The sequence below is a fragment of the Callithrix jacchus genome, chromosome 3, assembly GCF_049354715.1.
Source record: "Callithrix jacchus isolate 240 chromosome 3, calJac240_pri, whole genome shotgun sequence".
In the NCBI taxonomy this organism is placed as follows: Eukaryota; Metazoa; Chordata; class Mammalia; order Primates; family Cebidae; genus Callithrix; species Callithrix jacchus.
The window spans coordinates 99,091,399-99,114,719 of NC_133504.1; the positions used below are offsets into that span (position 1 = coordinate 99,091,399).

Below are 23,321 nucleotides of genomic sequence, written 5' to 3' on the forward strand. Positions count from 1 at the left end.
GGAAGGTCCTAGTTAACAGCTGCTTTTCCCCAGGGAAAGTTCTCAAGATTTAGTATCTGATGGGGAAGAACACTCCTGAGGCTAACCAGCTGGGACAGCTATTATGGCGAAGCCAATTATTTATATGAAAGAGATTTATGCAAGTCAAGAACAGCTTTACTTTTACGCTTTTTCTCTTGGCATCTTCTTATCTGTTCTAAAAATAAATGAAAACAGCTGGTGGATTTAAGTTCTAAACTTTCTCTTCATGTATAATCGCTACTGAAGTGTAAAAGAGAAAAGATTGAAAGGGTCACCTTAGAAAACAGTATTAAAGGCTGGGTGTGGTGGCTCATGCATGTAATCCTGAGGTGGGCAGATCATGACGTCAGGAGTTTGTGGCCAGCCTGGCCAACATCGTGAAACCCCGTCACTACTAAAAATAAAAAAATTAGCCAAGTGTCGATGGCACGTGCCTGTAATACCAGCTACTCAGGAGGCTGAGGCAGGAGAATTGCTTGAACCCAGAAGGCGGAGGTTGCAGTGACCTGAGATTGCGTTATTGCACTCCAGCCTGGGTGAGGAGAGTGAGACAGAGCAAGAGTCTCCTTTTGAGACAGAGCAAGACTGTCTCAAAAAAAAAAAAAAAAAACCAGTATTAAAAAAATTTTTTAAGTATATAATCTAGATACTAAATCAACTGCTGAACTGCTGCTGGGTACTCACTATTGTGATCTTTAAAATAGTTCATTTGTTCATTCATTGGTTATCTACCATGTGCCAGACAGCTGCACAGCCATAAGAATGTATTTTTTTCTAACTTTCTGAGTTCTGGGCATCATATACTATAGATATCATTTAATTTCTAAATATTAGTAGCCTGCATGGTCAATGCCTGGCACAAAGCAATGTTTGACAATGATGCTGATAATGGTGGTGGTAAAAGTAATAACAATAGCAGCAGTGACAGCAACCTCCATTTAGTGTTTCCTATGTCCCATGTACCAGCTGAGCACATTATATATATGATCTCACTGAATTTTCACGAACTTTCAGGTAAATACTATCCCTAATAATATTTATCATTATTGTTACGACCTACCATGCTGGGTTTCTAAAAAAAAAGACACTCTAAAGTTTTCTAGTGCAGAGTTTCCTCTGGAACTTACTTTTGATTTACTGTGTCGTATAAGGGCAGACAGCAGTCTGTTTGACTCCCCCATCACACCAGCATGATCTTTGGCTTCACACCATTCCACCAAACGCTCCACTAACTTAACATTCTTTCCCAGTTGTTCAGCAGCTTCTGCTATAGGAAGAAGGCAAACCAAGGAATGAATCACTAACAATCAGCTGAAATAATTCGTAAAGATTTAAGAGTGTGAAGGAGAAGTATGTCTAAAAAAACACAGCACAATAACTTCATTAAAGCTAGAACTGCAAATACTCCTTATGTGATGGGCTATTTGGCTTTTTCTGTAACACTGTGAAATTTGATACAAAACACAAAAACAAATGACTTCATACTCTTTTGGTTAAGCCTGCTAATCTGCCAGTGCTCTGGCAGACTAGAGTGCGGAGTTCTTAGAAGGAGTCTATGCAATAAATATAGAAAGAGGTTTAGAACTTAGAAATAAGTAAATAAACACAATTCATTCCTAGGAGTGGTTTTGACTGCTGTTTCTGCAAATAGAAAAATGTTCTCCCTGTCTGCAAGACAGATTTTTAAAATTTTTGACTGTCACAATAATGAAATTTGATTTCAAAGCCAAGGTAAAAATGGGTATAGAATGTCCAAAGCACACAACCTCCCCACCCCACCAGAAACTGATAATAAAGCAAACTAAAACCAGGATTATAAGTACTAACAAGTAGAGATATGGTATAATTTCTATTTAAAGTCACTTATAGGCTGGGCGTGCTGGCTCATGCCTGTAATCTCAGCACTTTGGGAGGCGGAAGTGGGTGGATCACTTGAGGCCAAGAGTTCAAGATCAGCCTGGGTAACATGGTGAAACCCCATCTCTATTGAAATTCCAAAAAAAAATTAGCCAGGAGTTGTGGAGCATGCCTGTAATCCTGGCTACTGAGGTAGAAGTTGCAGTGAGCTGAGACTGTGCCACAGCACACCAGCCTAGGCGACAAAGCAAGACTCTGTCTCAAAAATAAATCGTCAATTATAACAAGCACACAAATTAATAAATGTTTCCAAAACCAATTTTATAATCTTTTATTTGCTGTTTATTTTTATGATTACATAATCCTGAAAACTAAAAACGAGTCCTTTTTCAACTAGAGGCACATTAAGACTATTATATCAAAAATACAAGTTGGGGAAAACATTTCTTTTACCTTGAGCATCTATTAACATTCTTAATGTTCCCAGAAGTTTGAACTGAACAGGGGGCATTTCAGATTTAAGAAATTTCAAAACTGTCTCTGTGACCCCAGCTGATAACATCTTTGCTTTATTTATAACTGGAGAAAAAGAAAGACTATGGTTAAAAATGGTATTAGCATTCCTGTTGATAAACATTCAATTCAATACACATTTATTGTGTGTCTTTAAGATCCGTGTTATATTTTTCCATTTAGAAACAATCCTGTTACTTTTCTGTCAATTTTAAGAATGGAATCTAATGTTTGTGTGTCCCTCTCCTGTTTGTGTATAAGCGCATAACAGAAAATATACTTTCTCGCTTTTTAAACCCCATTCGAAACATTTACTTACAAAGAAATGTCTTCTTTACTTTGTAAAGAAAATCTGAAAATGTTACCCTCTTAGAACAAAAAAACACAATTCTGTTTTTGATCCAACTGTATTAATATAAATGTTACAGACATTAATAAATGTTACTATCCTATATAAACCAAGTTGAATTCAACTGGATTGGATCATCATATAATTATACTATTTCATCTAACCAGAAATTTACTTTTAGAAAGTAGAATAAAGAAATAGTTGTAACTATCTTTTGCATTATTTTCCACAATAATGTGATTTCATAACTTACAAAGACACATTAAGGCTATTTTTTAAAAACTGTCTGCTTACAGGAAAATAACAACAACAACTGAAAGTCATTCTTCACTAAAGATGCTTATGGCCTGGTGCGGTGGTTCTCACCTGTAATCCCAGCACTTTGGGAGGCCAAGGTGAGCAGACTGCTTGAGCCCAGGAGTTCAAGACTAGCCAGGACAACATAGTGAGATCAGGTTTCTACAAAAAATAAAAAATCAGGCTGGGCACGGTGGCTCATGCCTGCAATCCTAGCACTTTGGGAGGCCGAGGTGGGTGGATCACAAGGTCAGGAGATTGAGACCAGCCTGGCTAACACAGTGAAACCCTGTCTCTACTAAAAATACAAAAATTAGCTGGGCCTGGTGGCATGCACCTGTAGTCCCAGCTACTCAGGACGCTAAGGCAGGAGAATCACTTGAACCCAGGAGGCGGAGGTTGCAGTGAGCTATCACACCACTGCACTCCAGCCTGGCAACAGAGCGAGACTCTGTCTCAAAAAAAAAAAAAAAAGTTAGCTGGACATGGTGGCACATTCCTGTAGTCCCTGCTACTCAGAAGGCTGAGGTGGGAGGACAACTTGAGCCCAGAAGGTAGAGGCTGCGGTGAGCAAAGATTGCATCATTGCATTCTAGTGTGGGTGACAGAGTGAGACACCATCTCAAAATAACAACAAAAAAACAAACAAACTTAAGAAAGCTTAACTATACAACATGATGAAAATCTAAGAGTCCGCAATAGGTAATAGGATGTCTGAATGAAGGCAATGATTATTCTTGTACTGTCTCGCAAAACTTATTTGACATATGATCTCCACTTATTAGTATGAAAAAATGTGAACAATGTGAAGACTTTAAATTTTCTTCATCAAAGCGGGTTTACAAATCACATAACACTAAATGGCTTCCCCAAATGATGGATTTTACTGTTTACACAGCTGCCTTCTATTCTTAAGTCTTACCTGGAATGGCCAGGTTTCTGAGGGCACTTAGTGCTGCATGCTGTACTGTTACATTTCCATCTTCTACATGTCTGTCCAGTAAATCCATAAGTTTTTCTACAATCCCATTGTCTACCATATGAATACAATTTCCGTCTGAGAAAGAAAAAAACATTTTTTTTTTCTTCTTTAAAATTTCTATAAATATTTTACACTACTGACATCGGCCTATTATCTACATCAGGGAAAATGGAGCTATACAATAAAATGGATTCCAAATCTTTCTCCCATCAGATTTATAGGTTTTTCTGTTTTCTGAGTGACAAGTATTATAAAAATTCTTAAACTAGATAAAATTTAAAAAATCAGAAAAATTACCAGAAAAATCCTTAGAGATAATATGTCAGAAGTAGAAACATATGGTTAGAATGTCCAATATTTTTCATTTATTTTGATGAATGCTTGTGTTCTGCCAATGTTACAGTGATAGTACTCTACCTTTTGTTATCATGGCTGATACCTAATTTCTTTTTCAAACATTTGCAAAGCACACAGAATATTATAATGAACTATTATAAATTTATCCCATATCTAGTTTCAATAATTATCCATATTATGCCACTCTAACCTCCATTATTAGGGAGTCACTCCCAAAAAGAAGGAGTAAAAATGAAGTCAGCCATTATGATGTATACCAACAGTGTGTATTGAAAGACAATTAAACTAAAAAGAAAAATAACCAATATTTCCTAGACATAGTATATTTCCTGGGTAACAGAGAATGAGTTTCTAGACTGTATTTGAGTTTTTTAGGAGTGCCAGATTTCATAAACATAGAAGTCTGGTACCCCCCGAAATATTATTAAACTAAATTAAATATTCTACAGGAAGTCAGAGGATTACTCATACTTAAATTTTATGAGCTTAAAAGTGTAAGTTGAGGCACAATAATTCTAGAATGAATACTCGGATAATTAGATGCAAAATAAAATCACTAGGCACAAGAGAGCAGATGTATACTAGAATGGGATTCAAGCTTAGCTCTGAAGTACAAAGTACTCAAAAGAAGTACTTCATGACCTTTAAACCCTTAGAATTTAGTTGAATTGCATAACATACGTAATTTGTTAGGAATGTCACTATAAGTATTTCAGATTTCTGAAAAATTAAGTTAGCAGCATACACACATATTACACAAAGTTCTACATTGTTCCAGTTTAGTATATGTGATGGCAAAGCAAAAGTAAACGAATATGGAATATTTGACTAACAAAGAAGGAAATAATATGCTTACCATTTCTGGCAAAATTTGCAATTGCCAATGCTCCAGCAAGCTGTAGCTGGTGGTTATTTGATGGAATCCAAGAAAGCACCCTTTGAAATACACTGCCTTTTCCTCCTTCAAATAACTTCTGCATGGATTCATCTGGAGGTAAATGAAACAAATAGTTAGGCAAGAGAAAAGTAACTAGAAGTAACAAATTCATATTCTTGGGTGAATATCCAACAGGGAAACTACATACCTCAGAAAGTATTACATTCATAATGGGAAAAGTAACAATTCTTTTTATAAAATCTTTTAATAGTTACTAGACAACAGAGTTTAGCATCTTTCTAGTCCAAGTCTCAGGGAGCCATCTAGCTTTTCTTCAGTCCCTTGGTGACAAAACTGTCTCTTCTATGTGACAGCTCTTCAAATATTGGAAGATAGTGAAGACACTTCTTTTTTGGGTTCATTATATCTGGTTCTATCAATGATGTGTTTAAAATGTCAAAATCATCACCTCAACAGCATGTGAGATAGAAAAATGAGAAAATGCCTAGGGTAGTATTTACAGAAGAGATAATAAATTTTTAAAAAATCTGACAACCACATTCTCTGGCTGGCATAAATTACAACTCACCTCCAAGTAGTAATAAAACCATGAGATCTGAACCAGTTTTGAGCTCAGTAATGTCATCTTCTTTGTCACTATCCACTTTTTGCTGAACAATTTCTAGTAGACACTCTACTAGGCCTGCTTCAACCAGCTGTAGTTTAATAGCATCTATAGAACAATGTGAACAAAATAACCAAACTTTGAGATAAATAGAAGCTCTCGTATAAGCAATCCATTATAAAGAATAAGAAACTAAGAAAACGCATGATTTAGATAATACATTTTAGATACTCAAACCTTCAAAGTAAACTATCTTGACAATTCAATTTTCATATACAAAAAACTTTATTTCATTTTTCCATTTGAAATTATGTTGCATTTTTCACAATGTCTTGTAGCATCTAAGCAAATTGATACTCAACTCTGAAGGCAACTAATATCACTCCACTATTAATCTATATATTATGCTCATGTTTAAAGGGCAAGCTATAGGGTACTATAAAACAGGGCGGGCATGATGGGTCACACTTGCAATCCCAGTGCTTTGGGAGGCCAAGGCAGGAGCACTGCTTGAGGCCAGGAGTTCCAAGGTTACAGTAAGTTATGACTGTACCACTGCACTTCAGCCTGGGCAATAGAGTGGCCCTGTTTATAAAAATAAAGAAAGTCATGTTTTTTTGTTTTGTTTTGTTTTTCTTTTGAGATGGAGTCTTGCTCTGTCTCTCAGGCTGTAGTGCAGTGGTGCAATCTCAGCTCACTGCAACCTCTGCCTCCTGGGCTCAAGCAATTCTCTGCCTCAGGCTCAGCCTCCCAGTTAGCCAGGATTACAGGTGTCTGCCACCATGCCTGGCTAATTTTTGTATTTTTAGTAGAGATGAGGTTTCACCAGCTTGGCCAGGCTGGTCTTGAACTCCTGACCTCGTGATCCACCCACCTTGGCCTCCCAAAGTGCTGGAATTACAGGCGTGAGCCACCACACCTGGCCAATAAAGTCATGTTTTTAAAAAGGGCTCAGGTTTTCATTAATTTAAAGCTTTCTTGAGTGCTGAGTGCATAGTGGTTTACTAAATGCTGTTTCTGAATATGTTTCAAAATGTTCATAATAAAAGTTAAAGAAAAAAGTAACTCTGAAGCTCTCTGATGGCTAACCATAAAATAAGGTATTTTAGAGACAGAATTTACATTCCAATTATATATTTAAAACTGATCTTCATAGGAAACTCCACTCTCAGATCAAAACTTTTTATTTTACTTCTAATATCTTTAAGTATTCTTTCATTATAACACTTATTTCATTGAAGACCTTTTATTTGCATCCATATCTGTCTCCATACATCTCCTGAGCAGATATACCATAGTCATCTTTGTATTTTAACCTAAACTGGCCTATCTAAATGCTTTGAATGTACTTGATACTCCTTAAGATAAATGCTAATCAACTGACCTTAAAAATACATTTGCAACACAGATTTTTTTTTGTTTGTTAAAGAGATAGGGTCTTGCTCTATTGCTGAGGCTGGAGTGCAGTGGTGTGATCACAGCTCACTGGAGCCTTGAACTCCTGGGCTCAAGCAATCCTATCTTAGCCTTCTGAGTAGCTGGGACTAAAAGTGCACGCCATCATGCCTGGCTAATTTTTAAACTTTTTTGGTAGAGAGAGGGTCTTGCTATGTTGCCTAGGCTGGTCTTGAACTCCTGGCCTCAAGCAATCTTCCCGCCTTCACCTACCAAAGTGCTAGGATTACAGGCATGAGCCATGGTACCTGGCCAGACACTTCTAAATTTAAATTTTATTTTTTAGTTGGATTTTATTTTAGTCATTGGTTTCCCTAAGTTGTATATACATCCATATATGGCAACTGCAACTTCAGCTTACTGAGGAAAAATAAAGACTTTAAAAATAAATACTTAAGACTTTCAGGCAATTTTAATTTCTTAAAATTTAGCTTTTTTGAATCACTAGAATCACTGATCTTCTTTTAAATATTATCTTAGAATACACAGAGCATTCAACCTGAAATATTTCTTTAGAAGGTACACTTGCACTGTGCCATGCTAAAAGTAGGGCATTTCCTTGGTTACAGAATGCTAAGGGTAGAAATGTGTGGCGACTAGAATTAAAAACTATGATGAAAAAGCCTTAAAAATACTAAAAACTTTGAACTACACAAATCCCAACTTACGCTGAAATCACTCCTTCCTGTACTGAGAAAATCAAGGATGATAGATGCAAAGGATTAGTCCAAAAACAAGCCTTCAAAGGTATCATTCTATCAATTGCATAATTATAAAACAGATGTGAAGGCAGAAGGGAAAACAGTAATAAAATATAAACACATTGTTATTCTGAAATACTGCAAGGAAAGTTGGGGTAATTTTATGGCATAAAATTGACTGAAGGTCACAATAAAGTTTTTACTTTGTCAGATCACTAATGTGATGAATAAGAAATTTCTCCCTAAAAAATAGGACCTAAGACATTTAAGAAATTTTAAATGTGTCAATATTGTAGTTTTAAAATTCTAATTTATGTTTTATTTTTATTTTTTTGAGACAGGATCTTGCTGTGTTGTCCAGCTGGTCTTCAACACCTGGGCTCTAGCAATCCTCCTGCCTTGGCCTCTCAAAGTGCTGGGATTACTTGCATGAGCCACTATGCCCAGTCTAAATGTGTCAATATTAAAGTTTATAGATAATCTCTTCTCACAATTTGATTGAAATCAAATATTTGAAAACGAATATACGTGGCTTATACTACCTTAATTAGGATTAGTAAGACATTCTGCCAAAGCAGACAGCATAGCACATTTATCAACACCATTCTGTCCAAGGACATGTATCTATCACAACTGTTTACACACATGTATGAATGTATACATATATGTATCACGTATGAATTATAGGTATTTTAAAACCTTTTTTAAAGGGTGAAAGAAAAATACAAATGCAGAAAAGTGGGTAATATATGCAAGTTAAGTTTATTATTAGAAAGCAAATAACCATGTATCTATCATCTAGATCAAGAAATTCATTGCCAACAATCCAGGAAGCCTATCTCTGCATTTGTTTCTGATCACAAACCCCTTCCTTCATTCCTCTCAAATCATCCTGATTATTTTGGTAATCACTTCCATATTTGCATTGTTTTACCAAGTAAATAATAATTCTTAAAAACTACAGTTTAGTTTGACTTTTTTTTTAAACTTTATATAAATGGAATCATACAACATGTATTTTTCAGTGTTGGCTTTTTCCTTTCAACATTATGAGATCCAGCCACAGTAATGGTTATAGCTGTCTTCATTCCCTTTCATAACTCTCGATTTTTCTATTATATTAATATACTGTGATTTATTCTACTGTTAAAGGATATTGGTTGTTTCTAATTTTTCATTATTGTAAATAATGTTCCTTTGAACATTACTTTAACAGCTCCTGTTGCCCATGTGCACAAGGTTCTGAGTATACTTCTAAGCACAGAATTGCTGGATCTATTGCTTCAACTTCAATAGATACTACTTCACAAATTGTACCAATTTACACTCCCACTGTACACCCTCATCAGCGGTTGGTTTATGAGACTTTCCAATGGCTATATAGTGGTATTTTATTGTAGTTTTGTGTTACCTAAGGGTGAACATTTTCATATCTATATTAAGTCTGTTGGATGCTATTTTTGTCAAGTGCTTATTCAAATGTTTTACACATTTTCTTACTGAGTTTTCTACATTTTTCTTAATGATTTATAGGAGTTTTTATACATTGTATACACAAGTCCTCTGTCAGTTATATGTTATAATTATATTCTCTCAACCAGTCTTGCTTTTCACTCTTAATGGTGTCTTTAAGAAAGGAGTTTTAACTTTTATTTATTTGTTTTTGGTAGAGATGAGGCCTCACTATGTTGCTCAGGCTGGTCCCAAACTCCTGGCCTCAAGCGATCCTCCTGTCTTGCCCTCCTAAAGCATTAGGATTACAGTCATGAGCCACCATGCCAGCCATAAGTTTTTACTTTTAAACTAACCAATGTATCAATTTTTTCCTTTGTGATTAGAGCTTTTTGTGACCTAAGAAAAGTATTTCAAAGCCACAGGGATGTTCTCCTAGGTTATATTTTAAGACAAACTTTCTGAAGTTTTAACTTTCACATTTAGGTTTGTAATCTATCTGGAACTAATTTTTTATATTTTTTAATAGTCCATAGTCTTTTATCTTGAAAACACCTATTATGCTATGAATTCATAGGGAAGAGGTTCCAACAGCCCAGGGTCGCTTCCGTTGGTTCTCAGAAAATGAACTTCTCTAGGTTGAGCAGGCTGTTCCTTCCTTCTTTTTCTTTCCTACCTTTCCTTCATGTATTTCAGGGAGGTATTTTGGCTCTTGAGTGCTTAATAAGCTCATTATCCACATTAATTCTTTTGGCAACAATCTTGCCCTTAACTTGTTTGTTTACAACAATGCCAATACCATGCGGGGTAACATGGTAGACTCCTTTGATTTTCCATGGTAACATTTGTGGGGCATTCTTTTTTTGAACAGGATGCATTCCCCTGATGTGTACAATATCACCTTTCCTGCAGATGTAATATGTGGCTAAAGGAACAACATCCTGGAGATGCGAATATATGTGGCTAAAGGTCTGTTTTCTAAAACGCCTACAAAGTACATATCAGATGCTTCTACTCTTTCCCTTTGTGTTCATTATTTTGGTAAATTACTGGAAGGTGGCAGTTCCAGCCAAAAGGGCTATCCAATATATTTTTCACATTTTATTTTCTGTTATCTTTGTATACAGAAATTCTTGTTTGTTTTTTGCCAGTAATGTAACAAAATTCTGATTTTGAAAAATGATCTATAAAACAGATTGCCATATCCTTTTGAATTAAATATACGTATTACATCATATATGTATAATGACAGTTTAATGCTTTATCTTAATTTTTCTTTCTACTCTTTAATGCATTGGATACTTCTTACAATACAATGTTAAATGGAAGTGGGGATGATCCCTCTTGTCCCAATCTCAGAGAAAATGCTTTTTTATTTCACCATTCAGTGTGATGTTTTCTGCAGGCTTCTGATAGATATCCCTTTCAGATTGAAGACCTTCCTAGTGCTGTTTTCCTAAGAGGTTTTAAAAATACTGAATGGACAGTTAATCTTATGAAAAGTTTATTTTTTGAATCTGAGAAGATCACGATTCTCCCCTTAAATATGTTAAGGTGATGAATTATACTGGTTGCATTTCAGATATTAAATTGTGTTACACTTTCAGAATGAATGCAATTTGGTGTGATTAATTTTTAAACATATTACTAAAGTGCACTTGCTAAAATTTTAGGAGGAATTTTAGATCTACGTTAATCGTCAGACTAGCCTTTACTTTTCATTCATGTAGTATCTTTTTTGAGATTTGGTGTAAAGGTTTCAGTAAAATAAATTGATAAGTATATTTGCTTTTCTTATTCTCTGGAATAATTTTTAAGGTAACATTACTCAGCTTTTCCATTCTTATATCATTCATACTTAAAAATATATTGGCATCAGGCCAGGTGTGGTGGCTCATGCCTGTAATCCCAGCACTCTGTGAGCTGAGGCAGGTGTGGATTACCTGAGGTCAGGAGTTCAAGATCAACCTGGGCAACACATGGTGAAACCCTATCTCTACTAAAAATACAAAGAAAAATTAGCTGGGCTTGGTGATGGGCACCTGTAATCCCAGCTACTTGGGAGGCTGAGCCAGGAGAATTGCTTGATCCTGGCAGGTGGAGGTGGGAGTGAGCCGAGATGGCGTCACTGCACTCCAGCCTGGGTAACAAAGCAAGACTCCATCTCAGAAAAAAAAAAAAAAATCGATGTGTGTGTGTGTGTGTGTGTATCTATGTATACATATACACACACAGACACACACACATACATACATATATGGGCATCAAACATATAATTGCTACAGTTGAGTCTGAAAAGACAGTGGAATTGGTAAACCCCTAGTAAGATTAATAATGAAAAGAGAGAGAAAGCATAATTAACCAAACTTAGGTTATTAATCTTACTAGGGGTTTACCAATTCCACTGTCTTTTCAGACTCAACTGTAGTAATTATATGTTTTTGTTGCATTGTATGTTTTCCATTTTATTAATTTTAGCTCTTTATATTCCTTATGCTTAATTTTAAAAAAATTTCAATAGCTTTAGTGGTACAAGTGGTTTTTGGTTACACGGATAAATTGTACAGTGGTAAAGTCTCATTTTAGTGCTCCCGTCATCTGAATAGTGTACGCTGTACCCAATAAGTAATATTTTTATCCCTCAACCCCCTCATCTCATTCCCTCCCTCCTGTCTCCAAAGTCCTTTCTACTACTCTGTAGTATGCCTTTGTGTACCCATAGCTTAGCTCCCACTTATAAGTAAGAATATGTGACATCTGGTTTTGATTCCTGAGTTACTTCACTTAGAATTAATGCCCTCCAGTTCCATTTAAGTTGCTGCAAAGAGACATTACTTCCTTTTTTATGGCTGAATAGTATTCCATGGAGTGTGTGTGTGTATGCACTCCATTTTCTTTATTTACTCATCGATTGGTGGACACTTAGGTTGATTCCCTATCATGCCTTCCACTTTTTAAAGAATATATATTGCTTGTGGATTTTGTAAACATTGTTGTATTTTATTCCAGTTAACTACTTAAAAATTTTTTTTTTGTAAATTTAGGGAGTACAAGTGCAAATCAACAAAATTAACAGACCACTAGCTAGATTAACAAAAAAAAAAAAAAAAAAAAAAAAAAGGGAGGGGAAGATTCAAATAAGCACAATAAGAAAAACAAAGGTGACATTATACCTGATACCACAGAAATACAAAAAGATTATCAGAGACTACTATGAGCATATTCACACAAATTAGAAGGTTAGGGTTGAAAAATTACCTTTTGGTTTTTTGGGTTTATATTTTCTTTCCCCTAAATTCCTGAGATGAATACTGAGCTCATTAATTTTAGTTCTTTTCCTTTTCTAATATAAGCATTTATAGCAAAAACTTTTCCTCTGAATATGGCTTTACTTGTATCACATAAGATTTGAGATATGGTATTTTCATTTTCACTACTAGAAAAATTTCTAATTTCCATTAAAATTCTTATTTGATCTCTGAGGTATTGGAAGTGTATTTTTTTTTTTTTCTATATAAACATACAGAGATTTTCTGGTTTTCTTTTTATAACTGGTTACTAGACAACTCAGGTCAAAGAAATACTTTGTATGATAGCAATCTTTTGAAATTTCTTTCTTTTGTAACAAGTATACATGTTCTTAAATATTTCGTATGTACTTGAGAGAGCTCTGCAGTTGAAGTGTCCTAAAATAAGTCCATTAAATCAATTTTCTTAATCATGTTCAAATTTTCTGTAACCTATTTTTCTATCTGCTTATTATTGATGTATTAAAATTGCTCAGGATATTTGTGGATTTGTCTATTTCTCTTCATAGTTCTGAATGTTTTTGCTTCGTACGTTTTTGGATAATGCATAAGAGTTATTTTTTTCTAGGTAAATTGGACCCTTTATTACTCAAGTCACCCTACCTGCCTTTTTTTTTTTTTAAGATGGAGTCTCACTCTATCACCCAGGCTGAAGGGCGGTGGCATGATCTCGGCTCACTGCAACCTCTACCTCCCAGGTTCAAGTGATTCTCCTGTCTCCACCTCCCAAGCAGCTGGGACTACAGGCGCCCACCACCACGCCCAGCTAATTTTTGTTTAGTAGGGACAGGGTTTCACTGTATTGCCCAGGCTGGTCTCAAACTCCTGACCTTGTGATCCACTCACCTCTGCCTCCCGAAGTATTGGGATTATAGGCGTGAGCCACTGCACCTGGCCAAGTCACTCTATCTCTAGCAAGACTTTTCATCTTAAAATCTATTTTACTTGATATTAACATAACTATCCCAACCTTCTTTAGGTTTCAGTGATATATTTTTTCCATCCTATTATTCTCAATCTTTTAAATCTCATATTTAGTAAGTATTGCTTAAGTAGTATAGTTGTTTATTTTAAAACACAAGTGACAAATGGTCTTTAAAGCATTTAGGCCACATACATTTGACATAATTACTGAAACACTGTGTCTTAAAACTGTATTTTTATGTTCTTTTTGTCTTCTATGATTTGTGTTCCTTTTTCTCTTTCTCCTTGTTTTACATTCCTAGGGTATTAAAAAATCTTTCCATAAGTCCTTCTATTCATTTGGTAGTTACACATGATTTTTAAAAATTATTTTAGTAGTCACCATAAAAGTTGAAGGGATTAAATAACTAGAGACTTCCAGATAACACAAGTGGCTTAGGACTCTAACTCCTTTTACCTCTCTTCTTATTTATATGCTCAGTTTGTGGTATATTTTTAAAGCATATGAATGTATATTTTAAACATCACAATAAATAATTTTTTAAATATATTTAACATTCGTAAGATTTACCTACATATTTACTAGTTTTTTTGGTTTTTATTCTCCCCTGCATCTATATAATTCTCCTTCTGACAAACCACATTTATAACATCTTACTTTCATTGTTGCTGTTGAGAAGATAGCTGTCAGCCAAACTGTTGCTACTTTGAAGATAATAATTTTGTCATTGGTTTTCTATATTTTCAGTATAACTTATCTAGATGTGGATTTCTTTTTATCATATTTTGGATTCAAAGGGCTTCTTGGATCTTTGGTATTTTTCATAATTTCTGATAAATTCTGAAAAATTTCTTCAAATATTGCCTCTGCATACTCCCTACCTTCTCTACTCTCCTTCTGGGAGAAATACGTATGAGAACCTCTTACTTTATCCTCTGACCTCTTATTCTCTTTTATGTAAATGGGTTCTTCTTTCCTTTTAGTTCATATTGCATTTCTTTCCAACCCATTTTCCAATTCACTGGTTCTCTAATTCAACAGTACCTATTAAAACTGCAATTAAAACCCCCGTTGGATTCTTAATTTTGGTTGTATTTTTCAATTCAGAAATTTCATTTGTTTTCTTCTTAAATCTCCTATGTCACTTTTTAAAAATAGTTTTTAATTCCTTCTAAATTTTTAAGCTTGCTTTTACCTCTTTGAACACAACAGACGTACCTGTTTTGAATCAGTGTCTAATAATTCCAGTATCTGAAGATTTGCTGCTGTTGCCTATTCTTACTTACAGTTTGCTCTGTCTCATGTATTAATATCTGGTCCTCTTTGACTACATGTTAGACATTATATTTGAAAAATTACTAACATGGAATGGTTTGTTTCCTCTGATTCATGCTTCTTTCTACAATGTATCTCTTAACATTTTCCTGCCCAAAGAAAAGAGTGGTTAACCAGTATCTTCACTGTTGGCAGGCCTGAAACTCCAGCTTTTATCTCCTTTGCCTTACAAGTGTATAAAAGTGGACTTTAGCCTCTCGGCTGCCTTTTCCAGAATGGAACAAGAATGTGTTAGCAACAGAAGTATCTAAGATTTTAAAATCAAAGGAACCTGGAAAGTTGCTTTGACCAATGTAAATAACATAGCTATGGAGCAGATGACATAGCTAAAATTAGAGATAAGCAAAATAAACCATATCACTAATAAAACAAAGAATGGTTTTTAGTCAAATAGCTGGCAATTAAATAATATTAGGAAAAATTTTAAAGTATACATGACCAAAAATCCAAAGGTGCATTTATTTTTCTCACCGTTTTCTGCCAATGGAGCAAGAACTTCAAAAATCATTTCTCTCTTATCATGTTCTATTTGTTTCTTAAAGAGTTTTACCAACTCTTCAGCAATGTTTGTACTGGCAAACTGTTCTTTACTTGACTCTGTAAAATAAAAAAGAAAAACCAAATTAAAGAGAGAAACTGTTTTCTATTACTTTCAATACTTGGTCATTTTGTACCATTACTGATAAATATAAATACTCTTCAGATATAGGAACAATCAAATCCACTCTTAATGCTCCTGAAAAAGAAAAATGTCTAAGCCTTTAGAAAAAATGTTCTGACCCCATTATATCTGAGCTATAAAGAAAGGTTCACTAGCATAACATATATGTAACCACAGCAACAATAAAATCACTAAGTCATAAATTCATAGTTTTAAGGACTTTGGTCAAAGAAGAAAAATTTCTCCTAACATTTTGTATTCTACATGGATGAATTAAAGGTGACTTATCTTTAGGATCACTAAAGTAGCACATGTTTTCTACACTGGTCCTGACTTATCTACTACTGAAGACCAATTCTGCATGAGTGATGGGGGTTTCATTCCTTCCTGCCTGTCAGCATCTCCAATCTCTCCTCCTTATCCTAGAGCTCCACAATCAATCAGCATTTATATATACTTTGGTATTTATCATGAAAAAAATATTAAAGACAAAGACAAACATGCTCCCCCAATCCACCTCTTTCAACTACCATTTAATCTCATTTTTACTTTTACAAACAAGTTTCTGATAACATTGTTTACATACACTGCCTCTACTCTCTCAACTCACATGCATTACTACATCTACTATTTTTGGCCTTTCTGCCTCTCTACACTCAGCAATCTCCTATAATTGTTTCTCCTTTTCCACAAGATCTCTATAAATTCTATTTCCTTAGGATTTGTCTTTTGCTTTCTTACCTTCTCAGTCCTTACTCTCACCTGAGGAAATCTAATTCTCTTTCATAGCATCAAACAGCATCTCTGTGTTGATATTTATACAACATAAATATTCATAACCCTCTTCTGGATATCAGGCTATTTAACTGCCCATTTGACATCTCTACTTGAGTATCTCTCTAGCATTCTAAACTCAGTACTGAAAAGGGGCTTTTGACATACTCTGAAATCTTCTTCCTCTGGGGTTCTTCAACTCAGTATATGAACATTCCATCTATCCATCTGCCTAGGCAGAAATCTAGGAGTCATTGCTCATTTGTTTTCACCCAACTTCCACACTTAATCAATCACCAAGGTCCATCAATCTACCTCCAAAACCCAACCCAAATCCATTCCATTTCTCTCCAATTCTCCTCTCAATTTCTTTGGTTGCATTAGGTATCCTATTAATTTTTCTAGAAGTTTCTTTCAGTGAAATCTGACTGAATCTTATACTGGTCTGTTTGGTGGTACGGCTGGCATCCTGGGTTCTCTTTATCATTTTCTTGATGGATCATTTCTCTTTTCTGTATGGGATACCCTGTTATCTATGCCCTTTATCCTTCACTTGTTTTGGTGGAGGCATCCTCCAGCAGCTTCATGAGAAAGCTATTGTATAATGTGTATACAGGAGGTAGACATTTTGAAAATATCGACTGTCTGAAAATGCTCTTAGAGGTGATGCTTCTAATTTAAGTTAGTCCCTTATCTTACTCCACTACTTTCTCATACTAGCAATTACATTAACTTGTAATTATATGGTATTTATTTACAAACTATTTTAAAAATAAATGTCCATCTTACACACTAAACTATATGCTCCTTGAGAGCAGGGACAGTACATACTGCTTCAACCACCAGAAACATAGTGCACAGGATAGTCCCTGGTATAAAGCAGGTGTCCAAAATAAAGTTATTTATGAGTAACTAAATAAACATGAAAATAAATTATCAAGGTTAGACTCTGCTCCCTAGTCTCTGGTAAATCTCTTGTGTTACTATCAAGTAAGAAACATTGCAAATTCAATTTTAAAAGAGAAAGGAGAAATAATCATATGGTTAAATACAGTTTTGATCAACCTTTTATTACACTGCTTTGACATACATGCCAATGGATCTATTCCAAAATGATAAAAATCCACTCCAAGACTTTAAGTACAATTCTTTAGTGCCATAAAAATCTAGGGCTTTAATTCTTACTTCAGATGCCAAGGGAGAAAAAAAAGTAAGAGTAAGGCATCCAATAAGCTACCTAATCACTTAGAGATCTTATTCAGCAAATGTCAGCACATTCCACCTCAAAAAAGAGGTTAGTTTCATTTAGAGATGAGGCTGGGCATGGTGGCTCATTCCTGTAATCCCAATACTTTGGGACTCTTGAGGTGGGTGGATTGCTTGAGTCCAGGAGTTTGAGACTAGCCTGGCCAATATGGCAAAACTCCATCTCTATTAAAAATATAAAAATTAGCCAGGTGTGGTGGCATGCACCTAAAGTCCCAGCTACTAAGGAAGCTGAGGCACAATCACTTAAACCTGAGAGGCAGAGGTTGCAGTGAGGAGAGATCACACCACTGCACTCCAGCCTGGGTGACACAGTGAGACTCTCTCAAAAAGGAAAATAAATAAACAAGTAGCAATGATTTATCACTGGAACTTTGTTGGTTATTCCTCTGCTTCAGAGAATTGTCCAAGTGAGATGAATTTCAGAAACATAAAATCATAGGTATAGAGACATCATCATTCATCTAGTTACATGCTCTTACTCTTCTTTAGAATAATAGTGTTGGCACTCTTTTCCTTCCAATCCACATTGTATTCCTCCAAACACTAATAAAAGTAAACAAAATTATTGTTGCTATGTTACTCAGACTCTGCCAGCACAAGGAAGTAATGCACCATTATTAATACAGGAACAAATGAACAAAATCTGTACTTATCCTGCAGGTGAATAGAGTGGAAAGACAGTATAAAGTATAATTTGGATATTATATCTATCAATTAACTGCCATGAATCCTCAACAGGTCTTTAGCAAGAAGCCTCATTTACTAAGGTTTTATTTTTATTAAAACTCCATTAATTTAGAGTTAGCCTAATATTACCAGCACACTACAGTTTCCTCTCCTCAGAAATACATAAAAGCTCTTTTAGCTAATTCATACTGTTTACTTGCATATATCTAAATTACATTTGTACTGCTACTTCTTAATTATTAATTATAGGTATTTAATTAATACCTAAAGAAAGATGCATTAGTTTTTTCTTTCCTGTGTTCATCACACTCTCCATCTTTCTAATTATATGTAATTTTGTTTATACTAGTTGTTGTTTTAGTAATTCATTTTTCCTGGAATAATGTTCTCTCATTTGCTTAGTTTTCTGTGTTTATTATTAATGCAACTCCAAACACTCCATCAGTTGTCTAATCTTCTCTTAATACATTCACTTTAGATATTAATTTCATTTCCTGTAAGAACTCTCCCAAGCCCCATCCCACTTTTCAACCTAACCCAACCCGGACTGGTTGCTCCTTAAAAACATACCACTTGGGACGATAACATCACCATAATACTTGGGATTCCTGTTTCCTGTTGGATCTCGTTTCCAGTTCCTATGTAGTTTTTCTTCATTTAAATACCTTGTTTTGGTAGAACCCATCCTCCAGTGGCTTCCAGAGGAAAAGTATTTAAACTTGACTGAAAATATGACAGAGTATAGGATTCTGTGTTGGAAGTCACTTTCCCTCAAAAATTAAAAATTTAATTATTTGACAAATGATAGTTGTCCCTTGTTTTGTTGGAACCCATCTTCCAGTGGCTTCCAGAGGAAAAGTATTTAAACTTGACTGATAATATGAAGAGTACAGAATTCTGTGTTGGAAGTCATTTTCCCTCAAAAATTAAAAATGTAATTATTTGACAAATAAGAATTGTTTATGGGGTACATCGTGATGTTACATATAGTGAATAGTAAGCAGATCAGGGTAATTAGCATATTCATCATCTCAAGTACTTCTCTTTGTATTGGGAACATTCAATATCCTCCTGCTAGCTATTTGAAACTGTAATATATTACTGTTAACTATAGTTATCCTACAGTGGTACAGAACACTAGAGCTTACTCCTCTTATCTAGCTGTAATTTTGTATCTAATCTTCCCCTATTATCCCTCTTTCCTCTACCTTTCCCAACCTCTAGTATCCTGGTTTTTTTTTACTTCTATCAAGTCAACTTTGTTAAGCTTCCACATGTGAGAACACACAGTGTTTAACTTTCTATTCCTGGTTTATTTCACATAACATAGTATCTTTCAGTTCCTTCCATGTTGCTGCAAAAAACAAGATTCAATTTTTTTTGGTGGCAGAATAGCATTCCATTCTGTGTGTGTGTGTGTGTGTGTGTGTGTGTGTGTGTGTATAGTGTGTGTGTGTGTGTGTACATATACACATATATATAGTATTTCATTCTGTGTGTATATACAGATATATACTCTTGGTCTGATCCTCTTACATTTTCTTTTATTTTCTATCTCCCCGCTTTTTTTCTTGCTTTACTTTTACAAATGTTTCTCCAAATTTTGTCTTTCATCTTAGTGACTGTTCTTAATGCTCAAGCTCTTTTCTGTTCTCCTTAGGAACAGCGTACTGTAGCTTTTTTCTATTTATCTTCCATGTTAGAAGTTGTCCTCACCTCTTGAGTTGTCTGCCATTGATAAACAGTTAGGAACTAGGAAAATAAAATTTATCAAGAAAAAAACTGATTAGGTGCTATGAGTACCGGTAGTCTTGTTGACTGCAAGATTCCCTATAGGGCAATCTGCTGGCCTTTTGTAGAGAGCCCTCAATATACATAACTTTAAGTCTATGTTCTGGAAGACAAATAGGACAATAAAACTGTGGTTCTCAGCATTGAGATTTCACTCCATTTGTTTATGGATTGGTACTGTGGTACCTTTTACTTCAATTTAGTCTGATATTCCCCTATCAAGACGCCCTCTCTTTTTCATCTGTCCTGAATAAAAGCACAGTATTTTCCTTGGAGAGCCAAGGGGTAGTCATCAGAAGGTGTAAAAAGGGAAAGAGGGTCTAGAAATCTTGATGCCACCAAATCCCAAGCCCTCTGAAGATTGTGAAATGCAAAATTCCTGTTTTTTTATCCAGGATTTAGATGTCAAAGGTCTGATAGTAAGTTATTGCCTGTCTTTCTTCCCAGGTCCCAAAATGTTCTTCTATAATCCTCTCTTCTGTTTTTCTTTATTCTCTTTCCTTGAGGTGGTTCTTGTTTGCTTTTTGCTTTTAGAGAGTAGGTGGCAGGGAAGTCACACTATGTTATGTAGGCTGGTCTTGAAATTCCTGCTACAATCAGTCTTCTTGCCTAGGCCTCCCAATCCTTGAGATTTTAAGCCTTTACAAGGAAATCTCTTAACCACAGAGTTTTAGTTTCCAACTACATTTTGAAAGAGGTGAAGTCTCATTCTGTTTATTCCATGTTAAATAAGAATGCATAATTTCAAACTATATTCATGCTATGATTTTAAGTATGAAAAATTACGTACATACATGAATTGGAACTCAAAGAGGACAAAAAATATTCCTTGGTTATATTAAAGAGTGTTGGGTTGAAGACCAATTTCTCTTTAATATTGCAGATGCATAAATAACAATCAGGAGGAAAACAATCTTTTTACATTACTTCGGAAAAAATAAAAACATCTTTAATCCTACAAAGTTTATGAAGCTTAATAAAGCAGAGCTGTATCTTCCTTCCTGTCCCAATTCTGAAATAGACTGCACTTCCATTTCATCTTTAAGCTATTACATTCATCACTAGTCAGCAAAAGCACACAAATTTGTTATTTAACACTTTTATTAAAAACATTTTGACAAAATAACTATAGCATTGAGTAATATTTCATATCCAGAAGTATGTGACATGAATTTAAAACACTTGATATTACATGAGTCAATAAAAATACAGTACGTGTTAACTAACAAGCAAGAAAACTCACTCTGAAAGGAGAAACATTATTCTGGCTCATACACGTTCCACTCCTGTGTTGATATATAACTTAGCTATTATATGGGTATAACAGACACATGATATAAACCCAAGAAGTCTTAGGTAAACGTATTTTTCTTTTATACTTTCTTCCTCCAAATGGGTAGGACAGAAACCACTGATATTAGAGGATGAAACTGGGCTGAATTAAATTAGATGCATATTTATCTTTTAACATAGATGGTAGGAGACTAGGCTGAACAGAGGTGGTCTACGCAGCCTCTCAAACAAATCTGGTATCTTAACACAGCAACTCCTATCAAAGTGTTTGGAAGCAGTTTTTCAATGGCATATTTTCCCTATACACCAGTGAAATCAGCAAGGCAAACAAAGCTGTCTTTGCAATTCTCTACTTACCTCTTTTTTTTTTTTTGAGAGAAAGAGAAAGAGAAAGGGGGAAAGAGAACAGGAGTCTTGCTCTATTGCCCAGGCTGGAATGCAATCTAAAAATAGGTATTAAAAACCTCTTTTATGCCGATAATTGTGCTTCACAGCGGAGACAGGAAGGATTAAGGGAAGAAAATGACAAACAGCCAACCGATATTTCATTTAAGTCTGAAATGCTATACAAATGCTGGAGAGTGATTTACTTCCAATTATGTGGTCACTTTCAAAATAGGTGTAATGTGATACTAAGAAAAATGTATGTTCTGTGGACCTGGGATAAAGAATTACATAAATATTCAGAGTTTACTTGTTCCAGGTCTGAGTTCAAATCATAGATGTCCCTGTTAATTTTCTATCTCGTTGATCTATCGAATATTAACAATGTGGTGTCAAAGTCTCCCACTATTACTGTGCGGGAGTCCAAGTCTCTTTGTAAGTCATTAAGAATTTGTCTTATGTGGCCGGGTGCTGTGGCTCAAGCCTGTAATCCCAGCACTTTGGGAGGCCGAGGCGGGTGGATCACGAGGTCAAGAGATTGAGACTATCCTGGTCAACATGGTGAAACCCCGTCTCTACTAAAAATACAAAAAATTAGCTGGGCATGGTGGCACATGCCTGTAATCCCAGCTACTCAGGAGGCTGAGGCAGGAGAATTGCCTGAACCCAGGAAGTGGAGGTTGCGGTGAGCCGAGATTGCGCCATTGTACTCCAGCCTGGGTAACGAGCAAAACTCCGTCTCAAAAAAAAAAAGAATTTGTCTTATGTATCTGGGTGTTCCTGTATTGGGTGCATATATATTTATGATCATTGACTCCTGTTGTTGCATTGATCCTTTTACCATTGTGTCATATCCTTGTTTCTTTTAGTCTGTTACTATTAAAATCTATTTTGTCAGAGACGAAAGTTACAACTCCTGTTTTTTTTCTTTTTTTTTTTTTTGCTCTCCATTTGATTAGTAAGTCTTCCACCAACCCTTTGTTTTGAGTCTTTGTATGTCCTTATGAGATGGATCTGGATACAGCAAACCAATGGGTTTTGACTTTATTCAATTTGCCTGTCTGTGTCTTTGATTGGGGCATTTAATCCATTTAAATTTAGGATTAATATTGATATTTGTGAGTTTAATATTGTAGTTTAATGCTAGCTGGCTATTTTGCCCATTAGTTGAAATAGATTCTTCATTATGGAGATAATCTTTACCTTTTGATAAGTTTTTGGGATGACTGATACTGGTTGTTCATTTCTGTGTGTATTGCTTCTTTCAGAAGCTCTTGTAGAGCAGGCCTGGTGGTGATGGAATCTCTGAGTGCTTGCTTGTTCACAAAAAATTTTATTTTTCTTTCATTTATGAAGCTTTATTTGGCTGGATATGAGATTCTGGGTTGAAAAATCTTTTCTAGGCAGG

At 35.1% G+C, this 23,321-nt stretch overlaps 1 protein-coding gene across 11 annotated transcripts in view; it reads right to left on the minus strand.

Moving 5' to 3' along the window:
* Positions 1-23,321, minus strand: part of RAP1GDS1 (Rap1 GTPase-GDP dissociation stimulator 1) — a 210,267-nt gene that overhangs the window by 19,504 nt on the left and 167,442 nt on the right. For 6 of the 11 annotated variants that reach the window (XM_008992945.5, XM_008992943.5, XM_017970407.4 and 3 more), the window contains 6 exons: positions 15,526-15,651; positions 5,843-5,986; positions 5,233-5,364; positions 3,960-4,094; positions 2,332-2,457; positions 1,149-1,288 (listed from right to left, as the gene is read on the minus strand). In XM_008992945.5, the coding sequence (XP_008991193.1) occupies positions 1,149-1,288; positions 2,332-2,457; positions 3,960-4,094; positions 5,233-5,364; positions 5,843-5,986; positions 15,526-15,651 (803 nt within the window). The remainder of the gene's footprint in view (positions 1-1,148; positions 1,289-2,331; positions 2,458-3,959; positions 4,095-5,232; positions 5,365-5,842; positions 5,987-15,525; positions 15,652-23,321) is intronic. The other 5 variants (XM_078366782.1, XM_035293279.3, XM_078366784.1 and 2 more) reach the window with 1 other exon arrangement.